Source organism: Nyctereutes procyonoides, unplaced genomic scaffold (genome assembly GCF_905146905.1).
Source record: "Nyctereutes procyonoides isolate TBG_1078 unplaced genomic scaffold, NYPRO_anot_genome, whole genome shotgun sequence".
NCBI lineage: Eukaryota > Metazoa > Chordata > Mammalia > Carnivora > Canidae > Nyctereutes > Nyctereutes procyonoides.
This window is the reverse complement of record NW_026575036.1, coordinates 21,524,517-21,538,689: the sequence shown is the minus strand read 5'-3', so window position 1 is coordinate 21,538,689 and position 14,173 is coordinate 21,524,517. Positions and strand designations below refer to the sequence as shown.

General features: G+C 34.3%; 1 protein-coding gene across 1 annotated transcript in view; it reads left to right on the top strand.

Annotated features, from left to right (window-relative positions):
• Positions 1-13,403, top strand: part of ADAMTS20 (ADAM metallopeptidase with thrombospondin type 1 motif 20) — a 163,910-nt gene extending 150,507 nt beyond the window's left edge. Inside the window, exons 38-39 of the mRNA XM_055318796.1 lie at positions 8,994-9,098; positions 11,897-13,403. Of these exons, the coding sequence (XP_055174771.1) occupies positions 8,994-9,098; positions 11,897-11,986 (195 nt within the window). The 3' untranslated portion in view covers positions 11,987-13,403. The remainder of the gene's footprint in view (positions 1-8,993; positions 9,099-11,896) is intronic.
• The last annotated feature ends 770 nt before the right edge of the window (positions 13,404-14,173 follow it).

Genomic DNA, 14,173 nt, shown 5'->3' with positions numbered 1-14,173 from the left:
GAAGCTTTTATTTTTGGTTTTTGTACATTTCAACTCCAGAATTGTCCTTTTGCTCTTTTTCTAAATGTAACTTCTGTCTTTGTATAGATATTCTCTATTTGATGAGACGTTATCATACCTTTCTTTAAAACATGGTTTTCTTTAGCTCTTTGAACATATTTATAATAGCTGCTTTGAAGTCTTTATCTGCTCAGCCAGACATCTGAAACCTCTCAAAGGCAGTTTCTATTGCCCTTCTCTCCTGAATATGAGTCATCTTTTCCAATTTCTTCACATATCTCAGTTTTTTGTTGAAAACTGGGCATTTTAGGTAATGTATTTAAGTGACTGTGGGCATTAATCTCTCCTCTATTTTAGGACATTGTTTGCTTCCTTACTTATTTCTTAGCTTTTTGGATGGACTATTACAGTGACATCTCTTTTCCCTGTAGTGGATAGTCATAGATGTCATTCCTTGGAAGGCATAGCCTTGGACATGTATAGTTACTCTGATCCTCCTGGAATGATAGTATTTTTAGCTGGGATCTCTGTCTTTTTCTTGACTCCCATTAAGTTTTTAAACTGGTCTGATCTGCTGATACCATACTCGGCTCTTAGCCTCCACTAATTGCTAGATGATTGCTCTATTCTTTCAGTAACATCCTGGAGGAGTAAATTACTCTATGGTCTGATCCAACTAAACTTAAGCTCTTTGGCCAGGGTGGTATTATGGGTCAGTCTTTGAGATCAAGTCAGACCTCAAAAGGAGCATTCTTAGCTGTCTCTTTGCTTGGTTCTCTCTCTTAAACTCCAATTTGATCTACCATTTTGCTTCTTGCTCTCATTGAGCTATCACCATCCTCCTCTTAGATGAACACCATGAAAGTTTTGTTTTCAGTAGCATTTTTAGACTTGAAATTCTCCCGTGTTCTCTCTCAAGTAACCTCATACTTCTTAAAAAATGCTATGGAACTTTTTGTCCTTATATCTTGATTCTCTCCTAAGGAGGAAACATTGTACCAATTCTGTGGATCTGGGGATAGGACAACTTCTCAGAGTAACAATCCCAGTTTTTTAAGCAGGATGCTGAGCAATAGCTGTAGCTGCTGGTCTTTTTGGCTTGCCCATCTCAGCATAGAACCTCTGCCCTACTATTAATTTTGAATGAGGGTGATTTGAGCCTTGTGTTCTTAGCCTAGGGTGCCTGGAGTAGATCTTCTGTTCTATGAGTAGGAACTGAGTGATAGACAGGAGCTTCAGACCTTCGGCCACTCTTGCCTATAATGGAGCCTCTGTGGTGCAGAGATGGGCCAGATGAGAATTGCTGGTGGTTTGCCACTCCTAGGGAGAAAACTTAATCCTAACAAGCAGCTGAGAACATAGAGTCTTAATGTTCCCATCAAGAGTAAAACTGTCATTTTTGCTGAGGTAGGAGGAGGAAACGGCAAGTCATGGTTCAAATGTCACAGATGTTTGTCCTTACCTAGATACAGATTTTTGTCAATTAATTTTTTCCATTCGTTGTTTAACCTTAGGATAATTTTCAGAGACCTTAAACGGATGTTATATTTCATAATTTTTATAAAATTAGTTATAAAAAATTTATGATGGTTTTGCTGGAGAGTGAGGCCACAGGACTCCTCAAGTTGTCATGCTAGAAGTGTTTCCTCTTTTTGCTATATTTTTAAAGGTAGAAAGCTTGGTAGAGGAGGCTCATGCTCTCATTCATTTCTTTGAAGCTGGTTAGCTTTATCTATGTTCATTCTTCTCCTTTCCTACTTCATTCATATTTACCTATCAGATGATTGATCTACTTCCCAGAATGTGACTCTCTGAGGTCTGGTCAATAAGACATCAACAAAATTCATAAGAGGGCTGATATCAAGTAAATTGTATAACTGTCAAGTGGAATCAAAATTTTTATCTCATTTAACTTTCCTAATTAACTTTCTTAATTAACGTTAAGCTAATTATTATAAACAGAATATTTCTTGATGAGCATGGAACCTGAATAAGAGGTGTTAGCACAATCAGGTTTTCAAATGCTATATTACATAGCTATTTCCATTAATTTCTAACTCCTTTTATTCAATTTCAACGTAGCCTCTTTTTGTCCCCTGTAGTATCTCAAGATTCTCTCTTTATAGTTGAGAGAACAAACTATATTAATAACCTGCCCAAGAACCTTGAGAAAATCAGAGGCAGAACCAGTACAGTAATAAAAATATTCCTCTCTGCTCATCAAGGTGAGATGACTCCCTCATGTAATTCTCCAGACATTTCTGGAATGCAAAGTTTTATTTCCAAAATTAGATGTTATTGGGCATATTTTAGGTATGTGCTGTCGATAGAAACTTTGCCTATCTATATTCATTCTCTATTCAACTGACTGAGGTTTCTGTTACCAAAAATACAAAATGTCCTGTGTTCCTAGAGATATTCTGTCAAATATATAAACCAGATTCTGTGTTAAGTTATACAACATTTGCATGAATACTCTCCAGATGTTTGATGTCACAGAAAGAAGTTATTTTGTTTGGGATTCATCAAAACCACATCCTCTGTGTTTGCATATGACAGGGCACTCTGGGACATGAATGCTAAAAAGAGAATGGATACATATGGCACTCTTTAGGGAAAATAAACTTTGCCACATTGCAATATAAGATGAAATTAAGGAGTGTGATGACTTTAGAATACGTATATCAAAAGTGAAGTAAAGTAAAATGTTTGGTACTTTTCAAAAAGCCACAAAAATTTGACAATAAAACCTAATGCGTATATCTTCAGCTCTTTTGTAATTAATACTGATCACATAAGAGCAAGAGAAATAACCACATTGAGCCAATGTCAGTAGATCATGGCCAGCATCTATTTTGAATATTCAGGGCCAGTTAAATATTTTGAACATGTATTTTTTTTTTTACTACAAGGATATAGATTTTGATATATATCCATAAGGTCTACCTTTTTGATTATATTGTTTAGATTATCTCTCTCTTTATTTTTGCCTCTTTGGTCTGCCTTGTTACTAAAAGTGGTATATTAAAATTTCCTATTGAGGGTCTCTATGTATCAATGTCTACTTTCATCTCCTGTCATTTTGCTTCATAAAAGTTGCTGTGTTATTCAATTCATGATATTTTTGTGTTATTTCTTCATTGTAGATTATGGTTTCTAGTACTTATTGGTCATGTTTTCCTCATTTGAGACATGAATTCTACTTTGTCCCTGAGGATTGCTGCCCTTCTTTTCTTTATGATAATTTTCCTGGTATATTTTTTTTGCTTATCTTTTTAATTTTAGCCTTTATGAATCATGTTAAGTAGCTCTTGCATATAACATGTTGTTGGGTTTTGTTTGCAAGTGAATTGAAAATTTTATTCTTTAAATAAATGTTATACCCATTCACATTTAAAAGATTTGTAACATACAGAAAATTACCTTTTTTAATATGCAGTTTTAACGTATGGACAGATTCATTTTACCACCATCATAATTAGTGTATAGGACAGTTCCTTCACATTCCTTTCCTGAAGTCAATTTCTCCCTTGGACCTAACTCCTGGTAAACACTGATCTCTTTTCTGTTGCTACGGGTTTGCCTTTTCTGGAATGTCATACAAATGTTATATAAATGGAGTCATATAGTATATAACCTTTTAAGATTGACTTTCTTCACTCAGCATAATGCCTTTGAGATTCACCTGTGTTGTTGCATGTGTGAGTAATTTGTTCCTTTTTTATTGCTAAGAATATTATCCCATCATACCGATGCTATACAGTTGTCCTATTCATCCATTGGAAGAATATGAGTTGATTACAGTCTGGGAAGATTATGAATAGAGCTGATATGCACATTTGTGTACAGGTGTTTGTGTAAAGATATATTTTCATTTTTCTGAGATAAATACCCTATGAATGGAATTATAGGGTCCTATAGTATGTGTATATTTAATTTATAAGAAATACCAAACTGATTTATAGAATAGCTATGCTATTTTGTATTCCCACTAGTGAAAATTAAAGTTCTAGTTGCTTTGCTTCCCTATCAGCACTTAGTAATGTCAAGTTTTTTGCCACCACCCCCCCCCCCGCCATATCCTATGGAATTTCACTGTGGTTTTAATTTTCATTTTACTAATAGTTAAAGATGTTAAGTAACTTTCATCTGTTTATTGGTTATCTGCATATCCACTTTGGTGAAGTGTATGTTCGAGTCATTTGCCCATTGTTCATTTCCTACTGTTCAGTTTTAAGAGTCCTTTACATATCATAGATGCAAGTCCTTTGTTACATATGGCATTTGCAAATATTTTTCCTAGTCTGAACTGTATCTTTCTTTTAAGTGTCTTTCACACAGCAAAAATTTTAAATGTTAATGAAATCAAATTTATTATTTTTCCTATATGGGTTGTGTATTTAGTTTCATATTGAAGAATTCTTTGACTAACTCTAAGTTACCAAGATTTTTTCATTTCCTTCAAAAATTTGTATAGTTTTATAGTTTTACACCTAGACATATGATTGATTTTGAATTAATTTTGTGTGAAATCTGATGGTTTTTACATGTAGACATCCAGTTGTCCAAATACCATTTGTTGAAAAGACAATATTTTCTCCATTTAATTACCTTTCCATCTTTGTCAGAAACCAAGTGGACATATTTATGTGTGTGTATTTCTGGACTATTCTGTTCCATTGATCTACTTACCTTTTACAGTAGTGTCTTGGTAATGAAAGCTTTACAATGAGCTTTAAAATAAGGTAGTGTGGGCTCCTCAAGGTTATTCTTTTTAAAAATGGTATTAACTATTTTGTCTTTTCATATAAATTTTAAAATCAGTTCTCTACAGGTGCCTGGGTGGCTCAGTTGGCTCAGGTCATGATCCCCAGGGTCCTGGGATTAAGCCCCGTATGTCGTATGTCATTGGGCTCTCTGCTTAGTGAGGAGTCTGCTTCTCGCTCTCCCTCTGCCTGTCACTCTCCCTGCTTGTGCTCTTTCTCCCCTTCTCTCTCTCTAATAAATAAATATATAAATAAACAAAATAAATAAGTAAATAAATAAAATCTTTTAAAAAATCAGTTCTCTAGAGCTACAAAAACTCCAATGGAATTTTATTGGAATTGCATTAGATTATAGATCCCATTCATAATAGAATATGTACAACATGTTCTAAAATTATAAAAGTATGATGATGTAATGAGTACACATGAACCAGTAAAAAAAGAAGTAGAACATTAGAACTTGTATTTAAAAAATAAAAAGAACTTGTATCTATGTCTATGGTTCTTCTCATATCTTTTTTTTTTTGATGCAGTAAATTACTCAAGGAGAGCTATTTCAATTTGTTGAATTGTTGGATCTTTGAATCACCTTCCACTTGTGATTTTGCTATTAGAATTTTACTTCTTATGTTTTTGCCTAGTCTAAAAAAATGTTGAGAGTAGAAGAGGTGGTAAACCTCATACTATTTTTTAAAAAATAAACTTTTATTAGCTACATTGAACTAATTTTAAGTTAAAGATTAGTTTTTTTTAAAGATTAGGTTTTAAGGTGGTTTGCATTTTAATCTTAAAGGATATATAGAACTGAAATAATATATTCAATCATTTATTACTTCTGAAGTTCCATAGGAATGTTCCAGTACCTTTTTATGTTATATGAACATAAAGTATGTCCATATAAATGAACATTTATATATATATGTGTGTGTATATATATATGTATTTTATTTTTCTCCCCAGTTTTAGTGAAATATAATTATCATTATAACATTGAGTTAGTGTAAGGTATGCAAGATAATCAGTTTATGTATGTATTGCAAAATGATCACCACAGAAAGTGTAATTAACATCCATCAAAAAAAAAAAACCCACATCCGTAACCCCACATAATTACAAATTTTTTTTCTTGGGATGAGAACTTTTAAGATCTATACTCTTAGCAACTTTCAAATACACAGAGCAGTATTTTAACTATAATCACCTGGCTGCACATTGCATTCCCAGAATTTATCTTATAATTGGAAGTTTAAATCTTTTGACCAAGGGTGAGGACCTAATCCCCCTGAACCTCCCCAGTAACTACCAATCTGTTCTTCACTTAAAATATTTAGAGTGAGATCTGTCTTTGTAGTGCCACAGTAGTTGACACCATGTCTGTCACTCAGTTAATTTTGAACGAGTAAGTGAAATGTATTTTTATGTCTATCAATACTATCTCAAATTTCAGATGAATCATTTTACCATTTCTTTGAGATTGTATTATGTTGCTTTTTAATGACGACTAAGGACATAAGTAAAGCTCATGGAAATTATTCTGAAGAAATGGAGCAACAGATAATTTTTAGTCCAACCAATTGTGTTAACGACCATCTAAGTCTCTCACTAGTCAGATTTTTTTTCCCTTTTACTTCCAGTGCATACACATTTGAATGCTTCCAAAGCAATCTTGAGGAGAGAGGCAAAGAATTAGTGAAAGTATAGAATTTAGGTTCTGAAAACACTGTATGGCTCCACTTGGGTATTCAATAAGTGGCAGGTCAAGGAAATCTACATCACAGAATATATTTCTATTTTAAAGCGACTTCATTTGGTGAGAAACCTCGTATGAGTTAATAATGATGATATTCAATGCAAAACTTGTATCAGGTTGACTAAGTATCGAATATTAGAGAAGTAGTTAGAATTAGTTCTTTTTCAAGTATTTAGCAATATAAAATACCAATGTGTGTAGTGTTAATGTCACTCATTATCATGGCATGTGAAAGGTTTAGAGGTGTATTTGTCTACTTATGTGTATGTAATGCTAAAATTTAATATTTGTAATGCTGCACTTAATTCATTCAAAAAAAGTGAGTACCCAAACCCTATTCTGGGCTATGAGAATACAGCAATGAAACGTGTAGGTCATATTCTAAACTCATAACTAAATATGGTATATAATAAGAAATTTTCTTTGGTGTTTATCTAAACATTGTTTCTCTTATAGGGAACATTATTTATTAAAATTGTATTATAAATATATTTGAATTTACTTTTATTTTAATTAAGAAATAACTTAGACTTCTTAGCAATAAACTAAATTGATATATAATTGCTTTAGCAATAGTAATAATTTACATTATAAATATATTTGAGGGATCCCTGGGTGGCGCAGCGGTTTGGCGCCTGCCTTAGGCCCAGGGCGCGATCCTGGAGACCCGGGATCAAATCCCACGTCGGGCTCCCGGTGCATGGAGCCTGCTTCTCCCTCGCCTGTGTCTCTGCCTTGCCTCTCTCTATCTCTGTGACTATCATAAATAAATAAAAAAATTATTAAAAAATAAATATATTTGAAATGTACTTCACTTTTGCTTTTATGATGAGATAACTTTTTCATTTACATAATGTAACCCCTAATATTTTATCACAGTCCTGCTCAAGATTCATGAGGGATATAGTGATGTGGGATATACTATGGATATGGGATATAGACTATGGGATATAGTGATGTGAGCTAAGATTATCACTCTGAATCTATGTGTATTTGAACACTGACAATAGGCTTAATTAGGATTAATTCTATTTTTCAATGTGTAATTTTGTACTGAAAGATCATGTAAATGTGCCAGAATTTTACCCACTTTAGTCACACATTTTCTTAATTAACATATAGTTAAGGTTTAATTTTTTTTAAAAGAGATAGTCTGAAATATTTTGACATGAAAATGATTCTCGTGTCTTGAAAAGAATTAGATCATAAAGCCACTAGGGGGCTCACACACCACGTGTGTAAATCATGTGGCATCACACATCCCACATACAATTCTGGGCACTTTTAAAAGGCTGTATACCTGGGGCAATAATATTACATTCCGTACTTTTGTGGGGGGGGTTAAGAAGTAATATTTTTATGGCAACAGAGAAGAGCACATTAAGGGGAGGTTCTAGAAAATATATTACATAAGTATAATTTATCAAGGAAGTTAGAAGAGGTAAAAAATAGAAATTGGAGAAATTTTAAAGTCTTGCTTAATCCCTAATGAACACACCTTCTGTGAGGACTGACTTTCCCATTGCTATGGGAGCATTAGCTCTAGTTGTCAAGTCTTAGAATCCTAGGGTTGGACAGAGTTACTTTTGCACAAATAACATTAATGGTGTTGATTCACGTGTCTTGTATTGAGAAGACTTATTTGCAATCAATTTTTTATTTTTTTGTTTTTAAAAATATTTTATTTATTTATTCATGAGAGACACACAGAGAGAGAGAGACAGAGGGAGAAGCAGGCTCCATGCTGGAAGCCTAATGTAGGACCTGACCCTGGGACTCCAGGATCACACCCTGGGCCAAAGGCAGGTGCTAAACCACTGAACCACCCAGGCGTCCCTTTTATTTTTTTTTTTCAATCAATCAAGAAAAAAAAAAACTTTAGCTGGTTCATTTCCCTTAGAGTAAAGTTGTATCAATATTCTTTCATTTTGGAGCACCTGGGTGGCTCAATAGGCTAAGCACCAGACTCCTGTTTTCAGCTCAGGTCATAATCTCAGGGCCAGGAGATGGAGCCCCTCCTCGGGTTCAGTGCTGGGTATGGAGCCTGCTTAGGATCCTCCCTCTCCCTCTGCCCCTGTCTTGTGTGTGCATTGTTTCTGTCTCTTTCTTCCTCTCTCTCAAAAAAAAAATATCCTTGGGATCCCTGGGTGGCGCAGCAGTTTAGCGCCTGCCTTTGGCCCAGGGCGCGATCCTGGAGACCCGGGATCGAGTCCCACGTCGGGCTCCCAGTGCATGGAGCCTGCTTCTCCCTCTGCCTGTGTCTCTGCCTCTCTCTCTCTATCTGTGTGATTGTCATAAATAAATAAAAATAAATAAATAAAAAATATTTTTAAAAAAATATCCTTTCATTTTTTAAAGGAAGACCCTTGAAAAGCAATTTGAGACCTTTCTTATATAAATGAAATTCAGGTGTTCTATTAAAGAGCATTCTTAAATATTTTATGAATTTCATCTATTTTGTTTTGTTTATAATCTAGGGGCAGTTCAGCATTAACTTGGCAGGAACAGGGATGAAGATATCCAGCACAGCAAAATGGCTTGCTCAGGGCAATTATGCCTCTGTCATCATACACAGATCACAGGTAAGTCCTGCTGGACCCAAATACCTGTTTGAAATACTTAAGTGCTGTGAACTAGAATTAAAGGTTCTCTACTTTCATTGTAGAGTCATAAAGTTAATGACTAATGAATTATTGCATAGATGAGGCATATTACATATAATGGGGCATAATATTAATGAAATAATGAAAGTGGGTTCATTTTTATGAATGTACATATATTGTTTTATACGTATATAAATCCATGTATAGGCTACAGATATCTGAACCTGAAATATCAAATACCAAGGCTCAAGTTTGGGCCTAATGATTTGAAATGCATGTACTTCAAAAAGAAGTAGTGCTGTTAGCTATATTTTAATTATTAAAGATTTGGTAGGTTTAATATTTCAAAGTTGAGTAGGTTTTTGTTTTATTTACCTCACAGCTTTGATTTAGTGATGGGGGTGGTGTTAGAGCCATTTTTCATCTAACACCTCTTTATAGTTACTATAAGAATTAGGATATTTTTGCGGTTGTATGAATATTTTCCTCCGCCTTTATCCAGATAACATCGTACTTAGCTTTTACCTATAGCATATGTATTACAGATAGAACACATTTAATTTTGCTGGTATAGCGTACGGGCAAATATACTTTATGAGATGGCTCCTGTTACGTACAGTTACCATGTCTCAGATAGCATGACTCTATCTATAGTAAATCAGGATCTATTTTATAAGTGTTCTCACCTCTGTTGCTCATCCATCAGCACCATCAACAGCCCTTGCTCATTCTGTTTTGTGTTTTTTCTTTCTTTTGATAAAAGTGACTATTTTTTACACTTGTATCAATATTATTTATAATGAAATTCAGTTTTCCAATATTTATAGTCTCTAACATTCTATTTCTGAAGACTATGAAACTGAGTTTTAATTAACAAAGAATTTAATTTTTTTGAATTATTTCTGTCATTCGGGTAAGGAATTGGCTTTTATTATTTTATTTTATTTTTATTTTATAAGATTTTTATAAGATTTTATTTATTTATTCATGAGAGACACACAGAGAGAGAGGCAGAGACACAGGCAAGGGGAGAAGCAGGCTTCATACAGGGAGCCCAATGTGGGACTCGATCCCAGGACCCCAGGATCACAACCCAAGCCGAAGGCAGACAAACACCCAACCGCTGAGCCACCCAGGCATCCCCAGAAATTGGCTTTTAAAACAAACAACTATAGGGACACCTGGGTGGCTCAGTGGTTAAGCATCTGCCTTTGGCTCAGGTCCTGATCCTGGAGTCCCAGGATCAAGTCCCACATCGGGCTCCTTGCATGGAGCCTGCTTCTCCCTCTGCCTGTGTCTCTGCCTCTCTGTCTCTCATGAATAAATAAATAAAACCTTTAAAAAAATAAAACAAACAACTATAAATTTTCATTTGGCATATTTAGGTCTAATCCTAAATAATGGGAATAATGGGAATTCATTCCCATTATTATTATTCTAATAATGGGAATAAATTATTTAGTTAAAGTGTATTCTGAGCAGTGTAAAGAGCTCAATGAAATATTTTGACCTTATTTACCCAACTTTTAGATATCTTTTGGTTAATTGTAAAGAGGTCACCAGTAGATACGAATATTTAGTATGATCATTCCTGTGGTTCTATTTAAGTTCCATTCTAAAGATTAATTATTTAATCAACTGAGAATTTCTACCTCAATCAAAAATATTGCACATGAAAGTATTTCCTGAAACCTGTGACCTGGTGTAAAGCTGCAACAGGTAGAACCCGAGTTTACATGTGGAAATGCAAACGTCTTTTCATTTGCCAAGACATTTAATCAAGATTAGGTTTTTATGTAAATAATTTGGTAATAGGGATGTACATAAATGAGAATTTTTACTACCTTTCCCATCTTCTCTGTTTACTTAGATTCTTGAGAGCTAAAAAAATTTCTGAAAGAAAAGGCAACTTCCAAAGCCCCTGGTCTCAAAACAGTCTTTATCCCAAAATGTTCTAGGAACTCCAAGTTTCCTTCTCTGCCCTCCCTGTTTTGATCATAAAACAAACCTTCAAAACAAACCCCACCCCCCAAAAATCACCCTTACTTTCTCCGGAAACTCATAAGGAGCTCAAACTGGTTTGGCCTCATCCTATCAAAATGCCTTCAGTCTTTTGACTTTTGGACAAAGGTTAGAAAACTGTGTAGAGAGAACAACTGTCACACCCTTCTCACCAGCTTCTGTCAACCTAGTCCTCAGTGAAGGGCTCTGCTTTTCTTTAAAAAAAAAAAAGAATTCCTTTCTTATTTCTTTTCTAATTATAATTACTGCTTCCATTCCAGTTTCCCCCCTATTTTATCACAAATTCTATACTTTTCTTCATGCTGTGTTTCTAAGGCTTCCCTGAGATTGAGGTTAATGAGAGAGAATATGCCTCGTATATAGTTCTGGTTTGCATATTCCTTATTTAGCCCATGAGAATCTTATATAAAATCATGTAAATATTGAACAGCAAATTGGGAGAGGTTTTAACAACTTCACTGAAGCAAATAGACGCTTCAATGAACAATATGTGGCTTGAGACGAATTGTCTAAATTATAATGTGACTTATAACCATCAAGGAGCTAATATGAATTTCAGGTTATATGATTCCAATGACCACCAGTTTCAACTGATCCTGAAATGGTATGATCTTTGACCTCAGATGTAATTGTTATAGGAAACTTTGGCTAATGATTTCAGCCACATAATTCGAAGCATTTGCTTTTTCTGCCTATGCATGAAGATACCAGTTTGTGTCCGATTCTCCTATATTTCTGCCTTTCCCTATTTTCAGGATGGAACCAAAGTCTACGGCAGATGTGGAGGGTTCTGTGGAAAGTGTGTTCCTCACATGACTACTGGTCTCCCAATTCAAGTAGTATGAACATTCAGAAGTGGGACGTATGAGGAGATATTCCCTGGAATAGCTGCAAATAACCGGTGCTCATTTCTTTACTCTTCTCTTCCTGAGATTTCCATGTCCAAAATGTCTGTGCCTTTTTTTTTTTCAGGGTGCTCATCAGGGAATCAAATCACTGCTTAATTTTTCCAAAGCCTTCAAAGTAAACTTAACAAATATATAACTCTAATTAGGAACTCTTTTAAAGGACATAATAATTTATGGTATGATATTCAGAGATATTTGCATGAATTCTACCAAGATAATGTTGCTGTTAACAAACATCTTGGACTGGATCGTGGTTATATTATGCCTATGAACGCACATGTAAATCTCTACTCAGTATTGTACTGTACAATGAATGTTTATTCTACTTGTTAAAACGGAGCAAGTAAAAACTAGGAAAATGAATTTATTTAAAACTCCTATGAACATTACTGAATCTGTCAGGTAAATAGCAAATCCCCATAGTCATATCAAAAAAGTACATAGCATTATACTTTCTACTGATACAGCTTAGATACCTTGTTTTATATTTCCTTTAATTTTAAATTGTGGGTTATGGTGCTTCAAATAAAAAAATCCTAAAAAATGCAGTACACTTTTATATTAAAAATCTATGCTTGGGTTAAATAGTAAATATGAAAATTTGTGGATATAACAGAAGAAGATATGCTACAGTAGAATTTTACTTAAAACACCTACCTCTAATTTGATTGTACTTATAAGAGCAATACATTGTTTTTATAATGTTTATATTCTGTCTCTGTAACTCATATATGTATATATTTACTCTTAAAAATCTATTTTCTCAAAGTTATGTACTGTATTTTATTAATCAAGTAGAGAAGTGAGAATTATTGAAATTTTGAAAATCCTATTTTGGTAGACAAAATTATGTTTATATGTGCAAAATTTTTATTAGAGATGTCCAAGTTATTCTACATCTGAGGTTTCTCAAAGCCAAAACATAAAAGATAGTATAAAAATTAACTATTCATGGGCAAATTCTCAGGTAGTAAGAGATTTTTTTCAGGTGAATAATTTGTGTATTATATAATAATATGATTTTAAAAGAATCATAGACAATATTTTTCTATGGCAACTTACTCTGTAAACCAAAAAATGAATCTACTAATAGATTTTTGCCAGTAAATAGTAGTGTACTAGTTTTACCCACGAAGTTTTTCCCCCCAAACATTTATTATTATTTATTTTTTCTCCAAACATTTCTTTCCCCCATATAAGGTACTAAAGCAATTTTGTGCCAATGTGGTTAGATAAACATTTAGGGATCTCTGTATCAGAAATAAAGTATTTTGCACTATGTGCCTTAAACCAGTTACAATCATTAGTACAAAATGTGTAACATTTTCTAGAAATGTTTTCATTCATAAAATCTTACAACTTATATACATGTGAATAATAAACCTATTTGTGTGATATGTTAGCATTTTGCTTTCATTTTTCTTACGTGTAAAAAAAATATTTCTTTACCAAGAAGTTTTATAACCCTATGACCACTCTAGAAATTCAAATTTTATTCAAATTGTTGCAGTTGGAATGGAAATGGTTCAAGTCTGCTATACACCCTTGTCATGGCAGAGGGAATATAGCAGGAGGCTGACAAAAACTTGCGGTGGTTTTACAAGCTTCTGTATATACAAGGGATATCCATGTCATTGAATATATACTCATATTCAATTAGCCAAATGACATCACGTGACCAAATCATAGTCATTGGATCAGGGAAATATACTCTTTCTACAGGGGAGGATTGCCAGGCATAGGGAAATGGGTGAGGACTTCTAATTCTCTCCTAAGAGGAAGGAACAGATCCTTGTAAACAGTAATATGTTTTATCCATCCATCTTCAATTTCCCTCGAAATTGTCAAAGTATTATCCAAAGCAGTTACATCAAATTACCACTGGTCAGGTGTAAAAATTGTAGAGTATCCACATCCTCAATGGCACATGAATTAAAAAAAAAAAAATCTGGGATCCCTGGGTGGCGCAGCGGTTTGGCCCCTGCCTTTGGCCCAGGGCGTGATCCTGGAGACCCGGGATCAAATCCCACGTCGGGCTCCCAGTGCATGGAGCCTGCTTCTCCCTCTGCCTGTGTCTCTGCCTCTCTCTCTCTCTCTCTCTCTCTCTCTGTGTGTGTGTGACTA